At 60.1% G+C, this 21,078-nt stretch overlaps 3 protein-coding genes across 9 annotated transcripts in view; 1 reads left to right on the top strand and 2 right to left on the bottom strand.

Annotated features, from left to right (window-relative positions):
- RNF213 (ring finger protein 213) overlaps positions 1-9,993 on the bottom strand; it is a 46,727-nt gene extending 36,734 nt beyond the window's left edge. For 3 of the 4 annotated variants that reach the window (XM_048323446.1, XM_048323448.1, XM_048323449.1), the window contains exons 1-9: positions 9,273-9,363; positions 5,880-6,196; positions 4,815-5,423; positions 4,054-4,235; positions 3,260-3,418; positions 2,831-3,024; positions 2,353-2,645; positions 1,495-1,754; positions 323-511 (exon numbers count right to left, since the gene is read on the bottom strand). In XM_048323446.1, coding sequence (XP_048179403.1) covers positions 323-511; positions 1,495-1,754; positions 2,353-2,645; positions 2,831-3,024; positions 3,260-3,418; positions 4,054-4,235; positions 4,815-5,423; positions 5,880-6,080 — 2,087 coding nt within the window. In that variant the 5' untranslated portion in view covers positions 6,081-6,196; positions 9,273-9,363. Of the gene's footprint in view, positions 1-322; positions 512-1,494; positions 1,755-2,352; positions 2,646-2,830; positions 3,025-3,259; positions 3,419-4,053; positions 4,236-4,814; positions 5,424-5,879; positions 6,197-9,272; positions 9,364-9,863 lie in introns of those variants that run through there. The other variant, XM_048323447.1, reaches the window with a different exon arrangement.
- A 142-nt stretch (positions 9,994-10,135) lies between these two features.
- On the bottom strand, positions 10,136-17,620 carry SLC26A11 (solute carrier family 26 member 11). Of its 4 annotated transcripts, none has more exons than XM_048323457.1 (16): positions 17,378-17,618; positions 16,909-17,122; positions 16,664-16,749; positions 16,087-16,166; positions 15,751-15,893; positions 15,309-15,484; positions 15,147-15,219; positions 14,758-14,808; positions 14,402-14,462; positions 13,995-14,050; positions 13,744-13,884; positions 12,810-12,937; positions 12,325-12,424; positions 11,971-12,107; positions 11,630-11,702; positions 10,136-10,892 (listed from the first exon to the last, which is right to left on the bottom strand). In XM_048323457.1, the coding sequence occupies exons 1-16, from the start codon at positions 17,540-17,542 to the stop codon at positions 10,810-10,812; spliced, it is 1,767 nt and encodes a 588-aa protein (XP_048179414.1). In that variant the 5' UTR covers positions 17,543-17,618; the 3' UTR covers positions 10,136-10,809. The 4 variants fall into 4 exon arrangements, with proteins under 4 accessions (XP_048179414.1, XP_048179415.1, XP_048179412.1 ...); XM_048323458.1 differs by having other exon boundaries at positions 11,971-12,104; positions 16,909-17,101; positions 17,378-17,616; XM_048323455.1 differs by having other exon boundaries at positions 11,630-12,104; positions 17,378-17,620.
- Positions 17,621-17,743: 123 nt separating this feature from the next.
- SGSH (N-sulfoglucosamine sulfohydrolase) lies at positions 17,744-20,824 on the top strand. Its single transcript, XM_048323459.1, has 8 exons — positions 17,744-17,869; positions 18,110-18,270; positions 18,397-18,502; positions 18,678-18,828; positions 19,083-19,239; positions 19,421-19,502; positions 19,583-19,786; positions 20,054-20,824. The coding sequence occupies exons 1-8, from the start codon at positions 17,782-17,784 to the stop codon at positions 20,611-20,613; spliced, it is 1,509 nt and encodes a 502-aa protein (XP_048179416.1). The 5' UTR covers positions 17,744-17,781; the 3' UTR covers positions 20,614-20,824.
- Positions 20,825-21,078: the final 254 nt, after the last annotated feature.

The following is a 21,078-nucleotide window of genomic DNA, read 5'->3' as shown; positions in this document are numbered from 1 at the left end:
CACTCAAGGAAAATAAACTCCAGATCTTACTCAGACTCTACACAACACGAGCAGCTTTAACTCCTGCCTGCTCCCTGGCTGGCAGAACCAGGGGTTGTGTTTGAGGGGTAACACAGTGCCCAGCTGGGCTACACCCAGTGACCTCTGAGCCACCAGTGCGGCTCTACCCAAATACCCCAAACATCCTCCCTCAGCGTGCTACATTTCATGGTCCTCAAAAATGAGAGAGGAAAAAACCAAAAAAAAAGGAGATGAAGTAAGGTGATCACCCCCAGCTACAGCAGCAAGGCACTGGGTGTAACTGGAGCTCTGGAAAACTCACGCATCTTGCTTCCTCCTGGTGTCAGTAAATGGAAGCCCTTCCAGCCCTGCCCAGACATCTTCTTCCACCAGCTCATGCTCCTGCTGCAGAGGAGCAGCAAAGGAATGCAGAAGGGGAAGGATCCACACCCACTCGTTTACATCACCTTCAATGCACCTCCGGCACAAGTTTGTCAGCTCGACCTTCAAGCTAAATAAAAAAAACCAAAACAAACACACTGAGTGCAAGAACAGCTTTACCCAGGCCTTGAGAATGCCCTAGGGGTAGGGGAGGCTACATCTCAATTTCCTTATGTACCTTCAGTGAACCTCTGGTCATTACTTTAGCTCTGTCTACTCTTCACTGCAGAGTGTACCTGTCCAGGTTTAAGGCCCAGAGCTGCAATGTTCCTGAATCTCTCTGAAGAGACCCTGCTGCTGGAGCACTGGGAAGACCCAAACCTTTATTTACAGTCTTCCCATGAGGCCCCCAGCCCTGTGACACCCACAGAGAGCCAGGCATTCCGGGGACAATTCTGGGCCTTCTTGGTTGGGCTGAAATACTGCAAAGGACTCCAAAAGGAAAAGTAACGGCTGCAGCTGTGCGAGTGAAGAACTCCAAACCCAGTGCCAGGTAAGCAGTCAGGTTACAGTCTGGTAAGCAGGCACTCCAGGGGAAACCAAACAAAAGTGTGGAAAAGAATCCAAATGTGGCATTTAAAGCTAAAGGAGTAAATACACAACGATCCTGATCCCTGGAGTTTGTGAGTATCAACAGCAAAGAGGAAAGAAGCCAGAAACTGCCTGACAGAAAAGGATAACAAATTAGATTATACATAAAGAAAAACCAACAGTTTTAACTCAATCTATGGCTCTGGCAAGCATGACAAGCTGCAATAAGGGAAATCTGTTTGCACAAAAGAAAAATAACAAGAAAGTTGTGTGACTGTGAGAGGGCCCCAGAGAGGCTGGGCAGAACTCCCTGGAGTTTTTCAGAACTGCACTGCAACCTTGCCTGGATGTCAACCCTGCTTCAAGCAGGAGGCTGGAACTGAGACCTCCAAAGATACCTTAAAAGGTAACTTTTTCTCTGGTTCTTTGGCAGTAGAGAGCTGGACTCCTGCTGTTTCATCAAAAGGTGCTACACTGGAGCAACAGCAGCCCCGTCAGTCAGAAGGTACATGGAGCACTTACTTGGCAACTTCTGCAAAAGCCTGCTTGATGTGATGAATCTCATTCTCTACATCTTGTTGTGACACCTGATCCAAGCACAGGAGGCTGCACAGCTCAGCCAGGTCACCTTTAGGTGCTGGAAGTGAAAGCTCCTCAACTACCACGAGAACAGTGAGCCCCAGAGCCAGTTTGCTTTTGATGACTCTGTCCTCCAGAGGTGCTTCTGGCACAAAGAAAGGACGAGATATTTTCTTCATGTATTTTATCAGCAAATCGTGCACCTGGGATAAAGGAGGGAAGAAACAAACCAACCACAGCATTAGTCTCTCTCTTCTGAAGCCATTTTCTTCTGCCAGTTTCAGGGAGGCCACGGGACAGGAAGGAGCAGCCCTGACAACCAAAAAACACAATGTGGCTTTTCTGCCACATTTCCTAATTATGTCAAGCAATAAATTTTGGATCCCAGAAGCCCTGCTGGCATCACTGCTTAGAACAGGATCAGGAGCTTCTCCCAAAAAGCAGGCAGGTCTGGAGCAAGAGATGAGTGCAGAGAAAGTTGGTGACAGAATAACTGGCAGCAAAACTTAAAGGCCAGGCTTAGGAAATCAATATCCAAACACGAAACCCACTCAAGTACGAAGTCACCCCATCACAGCTCTGCTGCTGACCCACACGGGGTCTCAGAACCACACCAAGGTGCACAGGTTGACTGAAGCCCCCAAGGCAGTCGGTGGCTGTCACCCCAGAAGGATCCCCACTGGTTCTGTACCTGAACTTTGACCGGAAATGCAAAATTAACCCAGCAAGGTCAACAGTAAAATTAAAAGTCTGGGTTCGGTAATGGGACGATTTCTGTCTCTGTGAAACAGAAGGGATTACCTGCTGTGCGCTGAAGTTTAACTCTACCCATGGCTTTGGCTTGCCATCAAACACCAGCTGGGCTACTGCAACGGAATGGAACTGTCTCAGCTGGCAGAAGAAGTTCCTCAGGTTGTCATGACTCCAGGTTCCAAGAATGCTGAAGATACTTTCTAACATAACACTGGCAGCTATTTTCTTCCCTTCCACCACTTCCTTGTTTTTATCACCAATAATTGTCTCCCAAAATTTTCTTGTCTGGGCTTTTATCCAGGAAGGATGTGCACACACAATGTCATCGTACTGGTGCCACTCTGGAACAGCAACACAGGCAGAACACAACCATTGGAATCAGGTGCCTTCACTGTTCCAGCTGCCACAGCAATACCCCCACCAGCCCCTTGAGCTCCCAGGTTCAGCCAGCGCTGTCTGACAGGAATGCTGGGCCATGTGACAGCAGGGATCACCCCAAGGTGCAGGTCCAGCCAGCAGAGCTCACCTCCATTGTTGAGCAAGCTCCTTTTTATCATCAAGCAGCGATTCACAGGATGACAGGATTCTGGCTTCTTGTATATGAACTCATAGTCCCCCTTCCCAGAGGTCACCCAGTACTTGTAAGGAATGTATTGATCCAGGATTTCTTTGGTGAGAGTTACAGCACCTTCAATGAGGTATCCGTGTTCTCCCAGATGCCTAGGAAACACAGACACAGCAGAGGCAGGCAAAGGACATGTTAGCTGATCTACAGACTTCCTTTCCCATGCATTGCTCCATTTTTAACAGGAATGGTGACTATTCTTTCACAAGAACGTTTTAGAACAGTTTTCTCCACTGTGAAACCCTCTGCTGCAACCTGCGGGCACAGAGCCACAGCTTGACAGTAACTGAGGCCCCACAGGGCCCCGTTCTCAGAGCAGGGAACACTCACCGGGTGCAGTTCAGCTCACAGATGTTGTCCTCCCAGTTGGTGTAGGGAGGAATGTCCTGAGCTCTGATGAACACTTTATGGATATTGGGGTTGAGTTTGAAGTCTTTGGATAATATTGCATGGAAATACACTGTAACACCCTCATTGCGGCTCACAGAACTGCAGGGAAGAATTAGAAGGGAAATAGAAAGGATTCTGTTGGGGTTTTTTAATTTCACAAATCACTGTAGATCTCAAATCAGATTTGAGCCACCAGCTGACTGTCTGCAAGACCCATAAACTCTGGCAGCAGCTCACTCAGACTGATGTTTGAGCAGGCCTAGTGCAAAGCCCAGTGCAAAAAGGAATAATGGGCAGCAGGAGATGCACTGGCCCAGCAGAGTCACCTGGAATGGCTACACTTCCAACCCCTTCCAGCTCATACACATTACACAAAACACCAAAACAGCTCTTCACACTATTCACCTAAAGCGTTGTGTGTGTGAAGCACGTTGCCCATAAACGCAGGAAGAGAATAATCTCTTCTTCATTCATCAGATGCTCAAGCAGGTTCAAGTACCATGTGTACCACATCACCCAGGACATCACCTGTGCTGCAGCTCCCATTGAACACTGGCTCCCTTGTGCACAGCCACTTCACCTCAGTTTCAAGACAATTCCATTCCCCACTTGTCCAAGGTATGTACTGACCCAATCCCAGCACCTCAACCCCCCACCTCAGTCTGGAGTCTGAGTCCTCCTCACAGCAACTCCTGTTAGTGAAGAACGCTGGGGAGCAGCGGGGCTGTTCTCACCTTTCTTTAATCTTTTCCACAGATTTCTGGTTCCTTTGTTCCGTTTTGTTCTTGGGATTGTTTGCTGCAGCCACAGCACCCTCCTTTTGGGCAGCCTGAGCTCCTTTGCTCAGACTTGTCTTCTCACTCCCGTTAGGCATTTTCTCACTTGGGGTCTTATTTTTCTCTTTTGTGTTTGCATTCTGCAACAGGGAGGCAAACAATGCCCAATGAAACAGGAGACCCCAGGTGTACAACATCTCCTCCTGGTACACCACCAGCTTCATCCTCCTGGAAATACTGATCCCTCACTGAGGGAAGCTGCTGGTTAAGGAAAATAGCACATGACGGAAGAGGAATCCAACCCAAACATGCTGCCAAGCAGTCAGGTCAGTGAGCCCCAGGTCACAGATGATGGGGTATAAAGAAAGAGAACCCCTAGCAACTTCCAGCTCACCAGGCCTGTGTATGAGCAGAGCACAGGCACCTGCAAAGCACAAAATCCCCTTGTCCAAGGGGATCCCAGAGCTCTCCAGAGAACACAGCTGGCTGGAGACACCTCCCAGTCCTGGGGGTAACTGAGCAACCCCTCAGTGAGAACTGGGCTAGAACTGACACCCAGGAGAGCAGAACTTAAATAAGAAACTCCCCACAGTGCTCCCCAGTTCCACCCTGTATCCCTGGGCTCATGCTCCTCAGCCTCACTGACAGCATGAACAAGTCCCAGTGGCAAAGGGAAGCCAGGCCCCTTGGAACACTCACCAGAGTTCACTCACACTCACCTTGCCAGTGGAACTGTTCCCTTTCTGCCTGGGCTCCTTCCCAGCCTGCAGGCTCTGGGCCCCAGGGGAGGCCTTGGTCTCAGGTTTGCTCTGGGGGGCTCCCTTGGCAGGAGGCAGCCTAGAGGGACTCGCTCCCTGCCCTGCTGGCAGCAGTTCCTTGCTGCTGCCCCAGGTCTGGGAATGTGCTGTGGCTTCTGGCAGCTGGCCAGGGGCGTGACTGCCCCGTTCCACATTATCCCTGGCTGTTTCTCTGTGCTCCGTGCTTCCATCCCCAACCTTGTCCCCTGGGGCTGCAGCACTGGGAGCCGGGGGAGCCCCACTGGCTGTGCTGCTCTGCTCTGCAGGGCTCAGCCTCTGTGCTTCCAGGCTGCCAGCTTCCTTCCCCAGCTGGGCCAAATCCCTGTCGCCTTCAGGTGTGTCTCCACTGGCATCAGCAAGTCCATCAGCACCTGGGTTTGCTCCCTCACTGCCGGTGGGTTGGATTTCTCGAGGAACAACACATGTGTCAGGCAACTCTGTGGCTTGAGATGGTGTTGTGCTTTGAGGAGGGAGAGAGTCCTGTTCCCCGGAGATGGACATGTATTTTTTTGCTTTATTCTTCTTCCTTTTCTATTAAAAAAATGAAAAACAAAGAGCACAATGTCTGTTTATTCATTGTCAAAGAGAAACTCTTTGTCACCTCCTCCGCTGCAGCAAGTCCTGACATCTTCCTGCTGCATGGGGCTAACGGAGAACGATCAGGAAGAGGAGGGACAAGACAAACCAGCGAAACGCAAATAACTCTTGAGAACTGTGCAGGTTTAATATTCAAGACTTGCTCAGCAGGAGCACAGAGCAGCGCTGCAGTGTCTAAGCTGACTTGTGTAATTGTGTGCTTTCCCCCAGCACCGCAGCTCTGCACACACAACACAGCGTCAGCAAACACAGCGAGCTGCTCCTGGAGGAAGCCAGGCAGCAGCTCCCCATTGTGGCCAAAGGGATGTGGGGGACGCAGCCCAGCCTCCTCACTTCACAGAAGAGAGCAACAAATCACAGCTGCTCCCCAGCACCCCGTAGGATCCTCACCTTCATCACTGGAGGAGCCACCTCAGCAGAGTCGCCGGCCTCGCGCTGAGCCAAGGGCTCTGCGCTGTCCCCTGGAGCTGTGACATCCTCCAGCAGGAAGGATCCCCTTTCCTCCTCCCGTGTCTCAGCAGAGGAGGGAGATCCACCCGCAGGGTCAGGTGTGGTGTCTGAGGTGTTGGTCAGAGCTCTTGCTCTGTCCATCAGCAACTCGCCCTCTGTCTCCTTTGTTTCAGTGGTGAAAGAAGGCCCAGCAGCGCCTTGTCCCTTCACCTCTGCTCCTGCATCAGGGACTGGAGGGACCTGCACCTCTCTTCTCTCTGCAACAGAGGGAAATTAATTGTTAAACTGGAAACTCACCCCCCAGTGGGATTGCAGGACGGTTTGGGTTGGAAGGCATATTAAAGCTCATCTCCTTCCACTCCTGCCACAGGCAGGGGCACTTTACACTAGACCATCCAGCTCCAAACCCCTGGATGGAGGAGAGAAAAAAAGGTAAAACTTGTGGGTTGAGATAAACACAGAAGGAAAGGAACAGAATGGAAAGGAAAGGAAAATGAGAGAATATCCAAAACAAGTGAAGGGCAGTTGCTCACCACCCACTGACCAATGCCTAGCCAGACCCTGAGCAGTGGCCATCACCCCCCGGCCAAATCCCCCCAGTGTTTCATTCAGCACAATGCCCTGTGCTCTGAACATCCCTCTGGGCACGGGGGCAGCTGTCCTGGCTCTGCCGCCTCCCGGCTCCTCACTGGCCGGGCAGCCTGGGAGGCTGAGAAGTCCTTGGCTTAGTGTAAGCACTGCCCAGCTGCAGCCGAGCTATCAGGGTGTTATCAACGGGAGTCTCATCCTGAATCCAAACACAGCTCTGAACCAGCTCCTGGGAACAACAAACTGTCCCAGCCAGTCAGGACATGAACGCACGGGAGCTGTTTTGTTGTTCCCTGTTCAGCTCCCACCAGCAATGTCACCAATCTCCCTGTACAGCCTCCCGCCCTCTCCAAGGCCCTGCCAGCTGCAGAATAATTAAGGAACCACAGCACTGAGGTACAGCTCCATCCCTGTCCCTCCTGCATTCAGAACACAGCAGCAGTGCTGGCAACCAGCTGCCTGTGCCAGTGCCAGGAGCCCAGGATGAGCAGTGACAGGACAGTGCACATCTCAGCTGGCACAGCCTTCTGGGCTGGCAGTGTGACCACTCCCACTCAGCTGAGTCCTTTCCAGGAAGGCAGAGGAAACTCCCTTTTTATCCTCAGTCTTATCCAGTCCTTAAACAACCTGCGGAAGGGCAGCTCCAGGCCCAGTCAGGCAGCAGAGCAGATCTCTGCCTTCTGCAGGGGTTTCACAGGCTCCTCCACACAGCCTCTACCCCAGTTCTGAGAGCAAAAGCTTTGAACCTCAGCTGCTTTGGATGTTCTTCCTACAGTGTTTCAGAGCCGGAGACCCCAGGTTTGTTACCCTGCCATGCTGGAGTGCAGAGGGATTTGCTAAGAACTGACCCTGTCAGGACTGCAACAGCTTGATTTGCATTTAGTGTGTTCTTCTAGGATCCCACTTCTCCCTGTCAACAAACCAAAAGCCTTTCTCGTGGCCCAGGTCATTCAGTCTTAAACTAAAGGACTGGGAAATACTTCCCCCAGGGTAACAGTGTTGTGTACTTGATTCTGTCTCTGTTCAGAGAGGCAGAATTAGCGTGTTGTCAAACACAATTCAGAGGTGAGTTCTAAATCTAACAACAAGCTGCAAATCGGAAATTCTGTGTCACTAAGGACTCAACCAGTCTTTTAACATAAAAAACAGCACTACTTTGCTGGCGAAAGAGGAACTAGTTAACACTGAAGACCTGAGTGTGGAGACTGTGTGTAGGATGTGTCACCAACTGATGCACTTCTCTGTCCCCCGACAGTCACTGCAAAGTGAAGAAAACTCTCTCTGGTCAGGAATCCCGGGGGAGGTTACGTGAGAGACTGGGAGGGGAGTTTGGGATGAGAGCAGTGTGGAATGACCTGGGCAGAGCAGAGCCCAGAGCCACACAGGCACCAGAGGTGACACAGGCAGACTTTGGTCACTGTGCAGCCCCAGGACAGGCCAGCCCCAGCCCAGCCCTCCCACCCGAGTCCTGGTGCCCAGGGCCGGTGCCGGGAGCCGGCGCGGTGGCCGCACACCTGCGGCAGGAGCCGGGCGGGCCGTCCCCGGCAGCCGAGCGACACCCGCGGCACTGCAGGGTCCGGGTCCCGGCCCCGCGGGAGCCTGGGCGCCCACGGGGGCCACACAGGGACGGGGCAGAGACACAAACACCGACATTCGTGAGGAAACGGAGCCGTGTCACGTCCTTTCCTGCCCGGCTGCGTTTTAGTGCCAGGAAACGACCTGCGACACTCGAGAGCCGGGCTGGGAGCGTGGGGGAACCACAGCGCTTTACAGACAAATAAACCCAAACAGCCGCTCCCCCCGCGCTGAGGCCCCGTGCTCCCATGGACGGCCCGGCACCCCTTCCTCCAACGCCGCCTGCGGCTGCTCCGCCGGGCGAGCCCGGGGCCGGGGCTGGGCCGGGAGCGGGACCGGGGCTGGGCCACGGCCGGAGCTGGGCGGGAAGCAGGGCCGGGGCTGGGCAACGGCCGGAGCTGGGCGGGAAGCGGGGCCACGGCTGGGCCACGGCCGGAGCTGGGCCGGGAGCGGGGCCGCGGCTGGGCCACGGCCGGAGCTGGGCCGGGAGCGGGGCTGCGGCTGGGCCACGGCCGGAGCTGGGCCGCGCCGAGGGTCGCTGCCGGGCCGGGGGTCGCTGCCGGGCCCGGGGGCGGGGCCTCCGTGCAAACAGCGCCGCTCTCGCTCCCCGCCGACTGCCGGCTCCCCGCCCCCTCGGGAGATATGCAAAAGAACCGGGCGGATGGGCCAATGGCGTGGCGAAGCGGCGGCGGTATGCAAATGAGATGCGTTCTGCGATGAAGGGGCGGGGCTAGCGCGGCTCCCGGGCGGCGCCGGGAGGGCCCGGGGGGACTCGAGGGGGACTCGAGGGGACCGCGGGGACACGGGGGGAACACGGGGGGACTCGAGGGGACATGGGGGGGACTCGGGGGGACACGGGGGGACCGGGGGGTAGGAGCGTCCCGAGTGAACGAGGAGGAGATGGGAGGACGTGAGTGCGCGGGGACGCACGGCGGAATTGGGGCGCACCGGCGGGCTGCGGGCGGATCGGGGATCAGGGTGCACCTGGAAATCGGGGCGCACCGAAGCGCTCCGGGGGCACCGGGAGGGTGCAGCGGGGTCCGGAGCCCGTAGCACCGCCTGCCCCAGACCCGCGGCTGCCCCCGCCCCGCGCCGCCCGCACCGGAGCCCCCGCAAGCCCAGGCCCGGTGTCCCGTCCCACCACTCGCCGGCCCCGGCAGCGCGACTCACCGAGGGACCGGGCACCGGCACCCGCAGCGCCCGCACGCCCTTCGGCTCCGTCGCAGTCCCGCTCGGCGAAGTTTCGTTTCTCTGCCGAGCCGCCAACTTTCCTTTCTGCCGTCACGGTCCCCGCCCAGCCCCGGCCCGGCCCGGCCAATCTCGGCCCCGGCCACCGCCCCCGGGCGGCTCTCGACGGCTCCCGCCCCGTCCGGCCCTCCGATGCCGCCGGGCATCCCTCGGGCTCCCCCCCGGTACCCCCCGAGCATCCCCCCACCCATCAGCCCAGTGCAGATGTCCCCCGGCCGGTGCAGGGGCGCACGGCAGGACCTGGCAGCAGGAGCGGGGAGGACAAGTGTGCTGGAGGAAAGCACATTGTGCTGGGCCCGACAATCAAAAGCGGATTCCACACACAAAAGTAGGGACGCGGCTGATCCCGGACCCAACCAGGACCAAGCCAGAGACGGGCTCCCAGCAGCCCTGACCTCCACCTAGTGCTCACACAGGTTTGAGCACACACATATTCCTAAACAAGCAGCCCTTTTTACCCCCATGCCCTGTTTTCCCCCTCCCGGTATCCCCATGGTGCAGCAAGGAACTCACTCAGAGCTGCTCCGGACGGGAACGAACACTCCAGGGCAGGACCCGGCGGCCCTGGCAGGTGTGTGGCTCCCGGGTACCTCTGCTGCCCTTCCCGCACCGCCGGCGGCGGCAGAACTGTGCCGGAACGCGCCCTCGGGCTCGGATCACCCGCACAGCCCCGCCCTGGTTTCAGTTTCGTTTCCCTGGCATGCTCAGCAGCACCCAAAAGATAATTTCCCCTTCCCACACAAAAGGAAAAAGCTTTCCCTCAGGAAGGCTGATACCACACCGAGTCATTAGCAATTTCTGATTTATTACCCTCAGTGCCGGCTGTCGGCCAAGGGCTGTTCAGGGAAACTGAATTCCCGACCCAGCCGCAAGCAGGTGCTGTCCCCGTTGCACAGACGGGCACAGCCTGGTGTCACCGTGCCCGTCCCCTCGGCAGGGCCCAGGCCAGGGGCTGCACCCCAGGGTGCCAGCACAGCCCTGACCCAGGGCAGCGTGGAGCACAACACCCCACAAACAAGGTAAGGATAAAAAGGGTAAGTAGGGATAAAAATCAGTAAGGAGCACAATCCCAGACGTTTTCCCTCTCCCAGCAGCTGGAGGCTGAGCCCCCATGTCCACTTGGAGGGCAGCGCCAGCAGCCCTGAAACAGCTTTGAGGAGAGCACACCCTGTGTCCCCACTGGGGTGGCCCAGAACATGAAAAAGGTCCAGAATTAAAATGCTTAAAAAAATTACATCAGCTCCCTAAAGGAAGGATGGCTTTGCACTGATCCCTGTGACAGGGAACAGTTTTGTCCCACAGCCCGTGTGGGGTTGGGCTGGCGCTGCTCTGTCCATCTCGGTGTGGGACAGGGGGACAGTCCACCCCCACTGCCCAGGAGGCCTGGCTGGGGCAGGCGGCTCCCCTGCAGTGTGTTGATGTCCCTGGGGTGTCACAGGCCGTTCAGCCCAAACTCATCTCACTGGATGAGCCCCGTGCTCTCGGCAGTGCTGGTGAAGGGCTCTGCCCCGCTGCCCCCCAGCTCCGCTCCCTCGCACCGCTCTGCAACAGAAAGGGGGGGAAGCAGAGTCAAGCCAAGGTTCATGTCCTGACTGGCTGGGACAGTTTGTTGTTCCCAGGAGCTGGTTCAGAGCTGTGTTTGGATTCAGGATGAGACTCCCGTTGATAACACCCTGATAGCTCGGCTGCAGCTGGGCAGTGCTTACACTAAGCCAAGGACTTCTCAGCCTCCCAGGCTGCCCGGCCAGTGAGGAGCCGGGAGGCGGCAGAGCCAGGACAGCTGCCCCCGTGCCCAGAGGGATGTTCAGAGCACAGGGCATTGTGCTGAATGAAACACTGGGGGGATTTGGCCGGGGGGTGATGGCCACTGCTCAGGGTCTGGCTAGGCATTGGTCAGTGGGTGGTGAGCAACTGCCCAGTGCATCATTTGCTTTGGAAATTCCTTCATCATTATTATAATTTTCCTTTCCTTTTCTGTCCTATTGAACTGCCTTTATCTCAGCCCAAGAGTTTTACCTTTTCTCTGATTCTGTCCCATCCCTCTGTAGGGGGAGTGCAGGGCTCTGTGATCCTTGAGCTGCTGCTGGGTTAAACCACCAGAGCTCACCATGAATCTCCAAGGCTGGGGAGACCCAACTCTTTTGAGGGGTTCCAGCTCACCCTCCCAGAAGGCCCTGCAACCCCCAGACTGCTGCTCTGTGGCTGGACAGGTCAGATCCCCATGGCTGTCCTCCAGACCCACACTCATCACATCCTGGGAGAGCAGTCCAGAGCCTCACCTGCCTCCTCCCAGCTGGGGAAATGCCGGAATCCTTCTAAGTCTGCAGACAGGAGGACCTGGAGAACAGGGTCCTGAGGGCAGAGAAACCTGGGCTGGGGGAGTGCTTGCCACTTCCCATCCCTCTGGGGCAGATCCCCCAGCCATCCCAGCACAGAGCACCCAGCCCTTCCCAGCGCCCTGCATCCGCAGCCTCCAGCTCTGCGAGATGAGGGTGCTTGACATGATGACAGTGCCACCAGAGGAGAGGCCAGCACAGGCCACGGGGGAAGGCAGCTGGGCTGAGCCCCTCAGCACACACCCTCCCTGGGCCTGGGGTGGGGTGGCCGAGGTCCCACACACCTTCAGGCCACAGAAGGCCAGCGAGAGGCCGTGCCTGCGCAGCTCCTGCAGCAGCTCTGACAGCCCCACCACCACCGTGTAATCAATGCTGCTGACGTGGCAACAGTCCAGGATGACGGAGCGTGGTGGAGATGCTGCTGGAAGAGCATAAGGTCACGTCCCTGATGAGTCCAGAAATGACCAGCCCAGGGGTCACAGCCCGCAGAGCCAGGGCAGGGGCTGGCAGGGGTGGGACAGCTACGCTGTCACCGCTTGCACCCGCAGTCCTTGGGTCTGGGCAGCACTTGCCACCCACATTCTGGGTGATCCAGGCGGTGACAGCTGGGTCCCCAGGACAGGCTGGGAGCACTGTACCTGCCAGAGCTCGGCTGCACACGGAGTCCCGCAGGTGCTCCACGGCTGGGAAGTGCAGGCTGCTCCCCAGCTGCACCAGCAGCACAGCCCCCTCCGACACCTGTGGAGAGAGATGAGCCACAGGAAGCTCAGGGCTGTGACCTTCCCCAGGCAGGGACAACTGCCCGTGTCACTCACTGTCCTCCTGGATGGAGTGGGAGAAGCAGGAGCTGCCATCCCTCAGGGAAAATCCTCCTGCACACACCTCAGTGTCAGCAGGACAGGGGCAGCGATGCCTCCCTCTCCTGCTCTCCAGCCCTAGGATATTCCTTTCCTCCTGCTCTTTGAAAGGGGTCCCTGTGCTGTGCCTGTGGCAGACTGGGGACAGCAAGAACAGCTCAGAAGCATCCTGCACCCCAACACCTCACTGCCCTCAGGAGCCCCCTCCCAGCTCCCTGGTGAGCCTGGCTGGCCCTGCCACATCCAAGGGGAGGGGTGAAGCCCACCTTTATTGGGGGCCTGGCAATGGAGTAGAGCAGGAGAATCCCAGAAACGAGCACCCCGGCCACGATTCCATACTGAACCTCCCAGAAGCAGAGCAGGAATGTCACACAGAGGGGCACAAGGTCCAGCCCTGCAAGAGAGAGAAGCCAGGCTCAGCTGTGGCCACAGGGCCCTCAGTGACAGCGCCAGCTCTGCGGGCAGAGCCGGGCTGCACCCGGGTCGTGAGGAATCCATTCCCTGCAGGCGGCTCGGGGCAGCTTCAGTGGAGCTGCAGGCTGAGCTCTGGGCGGGAGCCCTTGGAAAGGGGCCGTGAACTGCTCCCTTTGCATAACAAAGGACTCAGGCACCGGTGGCGCAGCCACATGATGGGGCACACAGAGACCGTGACGGGGCACACAGAGACCGTGATGGGGCGCTCAGAGACCGTGATGGGGCACACAGAGACCGTGATGGGCCACACAGAGACCGTGATGGGGCACACAGAGACCGTGATGGGACACACAGAGACCGTGATGGGGCGCTCAGAGACCGTGATGGGGCACACAGAGACCGTGATGGGCACACAGAGACAGCGGCGGGAGCCAACCACCCCCAGACATTCGCATGGCTGTGAGGGGATAACAGGACAAAAGCTCACAGGGTCCTTTGTTCTGGGTCCCTCCTCAGAAACGTCCAACTCGAGCTGTTATTTTGTTATTTAGTTATGGCACCATTATTAAGTTCTTTTAAGGATCTGGACGTCTGACACTCTGCTATGGGAAACCTGGGGCAGAGCCGGTGAGGACACCTGGTCTGTGTGAGTGGGGCGGGGGGGGCCGCGAAAGGGCCTCTGTCCCAGCTTGGGGGCTGCGACTGTGACTGCCGGAGTGGCTCCTGGAGGCTGGACCGGGAAGTTTCCTTGACAGGGGGTTGCCCGTTCCCGACCGGTGCCCTCACTCTTAACCCGCCAGAGCGTCCGGAAGATGCCGGCGTCGAACATGGGCACCACGGCCGAGATGATGACGGCGGCCAGCGCCGCTTTGGGGATGTAGTAGAAGAGCGAGGTGAGGTACGCCAGGGACAGCAGGACCAGGGCACCTGCGGGAGGGGGGACCCCTGAGCCACGGGCACCCCGACACCCGGGGGTCCCCGACAGCAGAGCAGCCCAGGGGCAGGGCAGGGTCAGTAGGGCAGGGGCAGGGCTGTACCTGTGACGAGCCCTCCCGCGGGGGTGCAGACCCCTGACTGAGCATTCACTGCCGTCCTGAAATGCAAACCCGCACATCCCAGGCTGTGCAGGGGCCGCGGAACTGGGGGCCGCCCCTGCGCACAGACCCCACCCGGGAGAACCACCCGCCCTATCAGGGAGGAACACGAGCAAGCCCCTGGCTCCCAGCCCGCAGCGGGACCGCACAGCAGGGAGGGAGGTGGCCCTCAGCAGGAGAGAAGGCGGCCACGGGACCCCCGCACAACCCGGCCACCAAGGTGGGCTGCTGGCGAGCAGGACACGAGCTCAGGGACCCACTGGGGTCAGCACAGTCTTCCACCCAAGATCTTGCAGAGCCCTCTCACCACGCAGCCCAGCGAGTGCCCTGCTCCCCCTCCTGCTACCCACCGGCCAAAGCTGCCCGTGATGGGATACGAGGAGACGAAGGAGCCCAGGACATTGGCGACGCCTGAGGAGACGAGGGAGAGGGGCTGGGGAGGCACTGCTGGGTCTGTGTCCCCATCATAACCTTCTCCCTTCCCGATCCCCGGGGCCAGACAGTGCCCACCCAGCCGTGTAAGAGGGACTCAGCCTGCTCTGGAAATTCCTGAGCTGTGAGAACGCCTGGGGCGGGGGCAGCATGCAAGGTAAGGAAGGGAAAACTTCAGGTGGAGGCAGGACTGCTGAGATGGGGGTTTCAGGCAGTTCAGCGGCTGTGGGAGCTGGAGCCCCACCCCTGCCGTCCTGACCGAGCAGCCTCTTACCCAGAGCCAGCAGCTCCTGGTTGGGGTCAATCCTGTAACCACTCTGCGAGGCTGAAAGGAGATGGTGGCGTTGGCCTGAGGCTCCCGCAGGCACAACCTGCCACACGCAGGGAGCAGAACCAGCACTGACCGGGACAGTGTGGGCCCTGTCCTGGCACCCCTCAGGCACAGGAGAACCTCGAGACAACACTCACCTCCTGGGCAAACTTCAGCTGTGCACCTCGCAGGACTTGTCCTGCTATGAACTGGAGCCCAGTCCCCCCCAGTGCCCCAATGGGAACAGCACCTTTCTCAGCACCCTGTGCCCTTGCAGAGACCCCTCCCCAGCACCCCGAGTCCCTGCAGAGACCCCCCTGTGAGCTCAGGGCAGGACCCTGGCGCAGCCCTACCAAAAGCCTTGGCGATGGCGATGGTCTCCAGCAGGCCCATGAGCGGCACCACGGCCAGCCCGACCCCCATGTCCTGGGAGAGAAGGATCCACTCAGGGAGGGCTGGGACCCAGCACACGCAGGAGGGAGCAGAGCAGCCCCTGGGGAGCTGCCAGCACCCACCTCCACCATGCTCTGGAAAGGGACGGTGCCATTGGGCACTGCCAGGGAGAAGTGCGGTGGCCGGAACGCTGGGAGGCCCTGGGGGATGCTGCCCGTGAGCCTGAAGGGCTGGGAGCCCATCACCTGGAAGGAGTAAGCAACCAGGCCAGCAAACAGGACAACAAGAGCATTGCGTGCTGCAAAAGGGGAGAGAGCAACTGTGAAACCTGCCCAGAGCCCAGGCCAGCGGGAGGGAGGGCAAGAGATGGGGATCCAAGCTGCTGAGGACTTCTGAGCCTTAGGAAGGGGCACAGTGGCAGGACCCTTGGGACTTTGTCCTCCCTGACCCACCTCCAGGTCTTGGCTCTTGCCAACCTGGGTTTTACCAGTTTCGGGCTGTGTCTTCCCTGACCCAAAGAGATGAGCCCCCGGGAAGGGACAGGGCAGGGCACAGCTGACACACCTGTGGCAGAGATCCAAACAATCAGGTAGCTGATCCTGACAGCCAGTGGTTCTGCAGGGGCAGCTTGGGGCAGGTGGCTCTTCATGGCCCGGAGCCCTGTCAGCACAGCCAGGCAGGTCAGCCCCAGCACAGCGTCCCCAGCCCTGCAAGAGGCACATCAGTGGGCACCGGGAGAGCTCCCACAAAGCCCCAGGGGAGGGGGGTTGTGTCACAGCGCTGGGCAGAGACCGAGAAACCAGTCCAAGGTGTGACCAAAGAGATGGGGAGTGAAGCAGCAGAGCCCAAGACGCTGCAGCTGCAGGGGAGGGAGCAGGGCAGGGATGGGATAGTGCCGACCTGGTCTCCCGGATCCTCCGCAGCGTCTCATAGACCTGCAGGAAAAACTGCCTCGGGATCCCCTGCAGCCCCAGGATGTTCTGTGCAGGAAGACAAAGCGTGGTCACAGCCCGGCACAGCCCGGCCGTCCCCTGTGACCGCAGCCATTGGCCAATACCGGCTGCCAGCTGCTGGCAGAGGCTCTGATTTGGGTTAACCGCAGAGGAAGTGTGGCAGCCCAGCAGAGCCTCAGGTCCCTGAGAGGCCAGCGAGGGGCTGGTGGGGCTGCAACCCCCCCCAGCTCCCAAAGCTGCGAACCCACCGTGCCAGAGAATCACCCAGTGCCTCCTGCAAGTGACCAAATCCAGTGTCTTGGGTTTACTGGTGTCCTGGATGCCACCAGCTGGTCACCAGCAGAGGGTGTGTTCAGCTTGGTCTGCTCGGAGCAGAGTGCCCAGGAACCCAGCAGGGGGTCCCGTGACCCCTTTGGGGCTCCTTCCTCCGGCACCAAGCACATCGCCCAGCCCGGTGCTAAATATCCCAGTTCCGCAGCACTAGGAGAGAGCTGGCGAGGCATCCAGGACAGGGCAGATCCTACCTTGATCTGGTTGAAGCTAATGGTGATGGAAGCAGCTGATGTAAACCCTTTAATGACAGGGCAGGAAATGAAATCCAGAAGGAATCCTGCATGGGATGGCAGGCAGTGAGCACGCTGTGGCCCCAGTGTGTAGGCACACAGAGCTGTCACAAGTGACAGCAAGACAATCCCAGTGTCCCGGAGAGCAGAGAGGAGGAGGGAAAAATTTCCTAAAAATATATCTGTGTATGGCAAGAGCATCTCACCGAGGTGCAGGAGCCCCATGGCCAGCTGAATGCAGCCAGAGAGGAAGGTGAGGAGAACGGCATAGACGGGCTCGTGGAAGGCGTATGAGGAGACGAGCAGGGACATGATGGCCGTGGGACCCAGCGTCACGTCCTTGGCCGTGCCCAGGAAGCAGTAGACGAAGCAGCCCATGAAGGAGGAATAGAGGCCGTACTGCAGGGGACAGAAGGGACACTGGCACAGCCCTGGGAGCTGGGAGAGGCTAGACACCTCCCGGACTGGGAGGGCTGGGCTGCTCTCGGGTCACTCCAGGGCCCTTGGCACACGCATGGCATCCTGTCCGGGAAATGGGCGACTGCACAGGGTCAGCCCTTGGTCCCCCAGCCCAGCCCAGCTCAGCTCAGCTCAGCCCTGCCCGCCACACTGCCAGGCTGCAGGGGCTCGGGGAGCGGAGGTCCCCGGGTCCCAGCCCCAGGCCCTGGCACCCACCTGCAGCGGCAGCCCGGCCAGCTCGGCGTAGGCCAGCGCCTGGGGCACGGTGGTCAGTCCCACGGCCAGCCCCGCCAGCAGGTCCAGCGGCAGCCACGCCCGGGAGTAGCGCGGGAGCCAGCGCAGGATCGGCAGCGCCGGGCGCGGGCAGCGGGACCCCGGCATGGCCGGGACGCCCCACGGGGCCGCGGCTCCGGTACCGGGCGAGAAGCGGGGCGGGACCCCCGCGGGGCCGGGGCTGCGGGAGCCGCCGGGGCCAGCCCGGTACAGCCACGGCGAGCGCGGCTCCGCCCGCACCGGATCTGAGCGGCCGGGGAGCCTCATGTGACCGGGGTGAGGAGGAGCCGGGGCGGCCGGAGGAGCCGCCGAGCCCCGCTGCCGCTGCCGGTGCCGGTGCCGCGGCCATGCGGCCCTGGGCGCTGGTGCTGCTGCTGGCCGCGCTCCGGACCGGCGGAGCCCCGGCCCCGGCCCGCAATGTGCTGCTGCTCCTGGGTGAGTGCGGCCCGGCCGAGCCCCGGGGCCGGTCCCTGTCCGGGGCTCGGTGCTGAGGCATCCCGCGGCTGGGAGGGAGAGAGGGACGGTCCCGGGCTCCGCTGCATCTTCTCCGCAGCACCGGCCCCGCCCGGGTCACCCGCAGCCCGGGGATGCTCCCGGTGTCATCAGTGTCCCCCGGGCCTTCCCCCGCGGCCGGCCAGGGACACGCCCCGGGCTGACCCCGCTCCGGTCCCGCAGCCGATGACGGCGGCTTTGAGAGCGGCGCCTACAACAACTCGGCCATCCGGACGCCGAACCTGGACGCGCTGGCCCGGCGCGGTTTGGTCTTCCAGAACGCCTTCACCTCCGTGAGCAGCTGCTCCCCGAGCCGGGCCAGCATCCTGACCGGCTTACCTCAGGTAGGGGCACCTGCTTACCCTGGGCCGGGGCTGCCAGCCCACGGCAGATGTCACGGGCACGGCTGGATGTGTTTCGGGGCTGGCTGGCAGCCCTGGCTCGACCGTGCTGTGTCCCCTCACCTGCAGCACCAGAACGGGATGTACGGGCTGCACCAGGACGTGCATCACTTCAACTCCTTTGACGGCGTGCAGAGCCTGCCCCAGCTGCTCAGCCACGCCGGCGTCCGGACAGGTAGGGAGCCGGGACAGGGAGGGAGCACCAAACCCCACTGAGAGACCTTGGTGGCTAAACTGCCCGCGGGCCAGGGAGCACTGCCTGGACCCGTGGCTGTCCCCACAGAGAGGAGACACAGCAGCCACATTCCCCCTCCTCCCACTGCTCCTGGCACAGCACTGCATTCTCACAGGAATAATTGGGAAGAAGCACGTGGGGCCAGAGGCTGTGTACCCCTTCGACTTCGCCTACACAGAGGAGAACAGTTCGGTCCTGCAGGTTGGGAGAAACATCACTCGGATCAAGGCGCTTGTCCGGCGGTTCCTGCAGAGCCAGGACGAGAGGTGAGATGGCCCCCTCATCCCAGGAATGGCTATGAGAGGCACAGGAGAGGAGGGAAACTGGCTTCAGTGAGGATGTGTCCTCATGGTCCAGTTGGTCACAAACAGGAACAGGCCCCTTGTCCCTGAGTCACTCCATATCCAGAAGCCCAGATTAGGTGGGAGTCCTCCTGCTGAGCCCAGCTCGCCCCAGCCCAGGAAGGTCTCCAGGCAGTCCTTTGCTCCACCACCTCCACATCTCCCCTTTCCATCCGTAGGCCTTTCTTCCTCTATGTTGCCTTCCATGACCCCCACCGCTGCGGGCACTCCCAGCCCCAATATGGAGCCTTCTGTGAGAAATTTGGCAATGGAGAGAGCGGGATGGGCTGGATCCCTGACTGGAAGCCACAGATTTACAGCCCGGAGCAAGTGCAGGTGAGAATCTGTGGGTCTGTGTGGGGCTCTATGGGACCGTATGGGAGCTGCATGTGACAGCAGCCTCTGACGGGGCCAGGGCTGGTCCCCACTTTGTCACTGCCGCCAGTGTCACAGCAGGAGCTGGCGAAGGCACAATGGCCTGTGTCAGCCATGTGCCCCTTGCCCTGTCTCCGTTTAGGTCCCCGCCTTTGTCCCCGACACGCCGGCTGCCCGGGCGGACCTGGCTGCCCAGTACACAACCATCGGGCGCATGGACCAAGGTGGGAGCCGCGGGCCAGGCTGGGGCTGATGAACACTGCAGACCCTCCCTCCCCCCTCAGCTCTGCCCCTCCGTCCGCAGGGATCGGGCTGGTCCTGGAGGAGCTGCGCCACGCCGGCCTCCTCAACAGCACCCTGGTGATCTACACCTCCGACAACGGCATCCCCTTCCCCGGCGGCAGGACCAACCTGTACCGCTCGGGCACCGCCGAGCCGCTGCTCCTGTCCTCCCCCGAGCACCCCCAGCGCTGGGGGCAGGTCAGCCAGGCCTTCGCCACCCTCCTGGGTAAGAGCTGAGGGAGGGAGGGAGCACAGCTGTGCCTGGGGGGTGTGGGCTGCTCCCCACCCTCCCTACACCGAAACTCAGGGTCCTGTCCCTGGGGGCAGCCCTGAGCCTTCAGCACTGGCAGGGCCAGTGCAGGGAAGGGAGAGGAGGGAGGACAGAACGGGGTCCCCTGCAGGGACACCATCCCCCGGGACCTTTCTGCACCTCTGGGGCTGAGTTTCCTCCCACAGTGCCTGTCCTTCCTCTCACCCTTTTCCTCCCCTCCAGACCTGACACCAACCATTCTGGACTGGTTCTCCATCCCCTACCCTGCTTACAGCATCTTTGGCACGAGGCGGGTGCAGCTCACTGGAAAGTCTCTCCTGCCAGCCCTGGACTCGGAGCAGCCCTGGGCCACCGCCTTCAGCAGCCAGAGCCACCACGAGGTGACCATGTACTACCCCATGCGAGCCATCCAGCACCAGCACTTCCGCCTCATCCACAACCTCAACTACAAGATGCCCTTCCCCATCGACCAGGACTTCTACGTTTCGCCCACCTTCCAAGACCTGCTCAACCGCACCAGGGCGGGGCAGCCGACCCACTGGAACAAGACCCTGCACCAGTACTACTACCGGGACCGCTGGGAGCTCTTTGACTGCAGCCGTGACCCCACCGAGAGCCAGAACCTGGCCCCCGACCCCCGCTACGCTGACGTCCTCCAGCTGCTCCGTGCGCAGCTCCTCAAGTGGCAGTGGGACACGGGGGACCCCTGGGTGTGCGCCCCCGACGCTGTCCTGGAGGAGAAACTGAGCCCCCAGTGCCGGCCGCTGCACAACGAGCTGTGAGTGCCACCTCTGCCCGGGGACAGTCGTGTGCTCCCGCGGGGCACGAGAGGTCAGAGCGGGATCGCAGATGGGCTGGTCCCAAATCCCGGGCCTGCCCCCTCTGCTGCCAACACCGCCTGGCCCCAGGGCACTGAGGGATTCCTGGTGCCTTGCTCTCAGCCAGAGGAGCCGAAGGGCCAAGCTGGCCCTCAATAAAGCCTCTGGAGGATAAGGCTCCATTTTCACCTGGAGCTGAGAACATCCCTACATCAGCCCCCAGCCTGGGGCCAGCAGGACAGGCCAAGGGCCTCTGTGGCACAGCCAGGGCTGCAGGAACAGCTGGGGACACCCAACGCTCTGGAAAATGGGGTGAAGCCCTCAAGGGGCACAGGGGGGTCCCGCTGGAGACCCACAGGCAGGGATGGAGCTGGAGCATCCCAGCTGGGGCAGGAGGCTGAGCACATTCAGGACCAGAAGAGGGAGGGG

Source organism: Corvus hawaiiensis, chromosome 19 (genome assembly GCF_020740725.1).
Source record: "Corvus hawaiiensis isolate bCorHaw1 chromosome 19, bCorHaw1.pri.cur, whole genome shotgun sequence".
NCBI lineage: Eukaryota > Metazoa > Chordata > Aves > Passeriformes > Corvidae > Corvus > Corvus hawaiiensis.
This window is presented reverse-complemented; position numbering and strand designations above follow the sequence as displayed.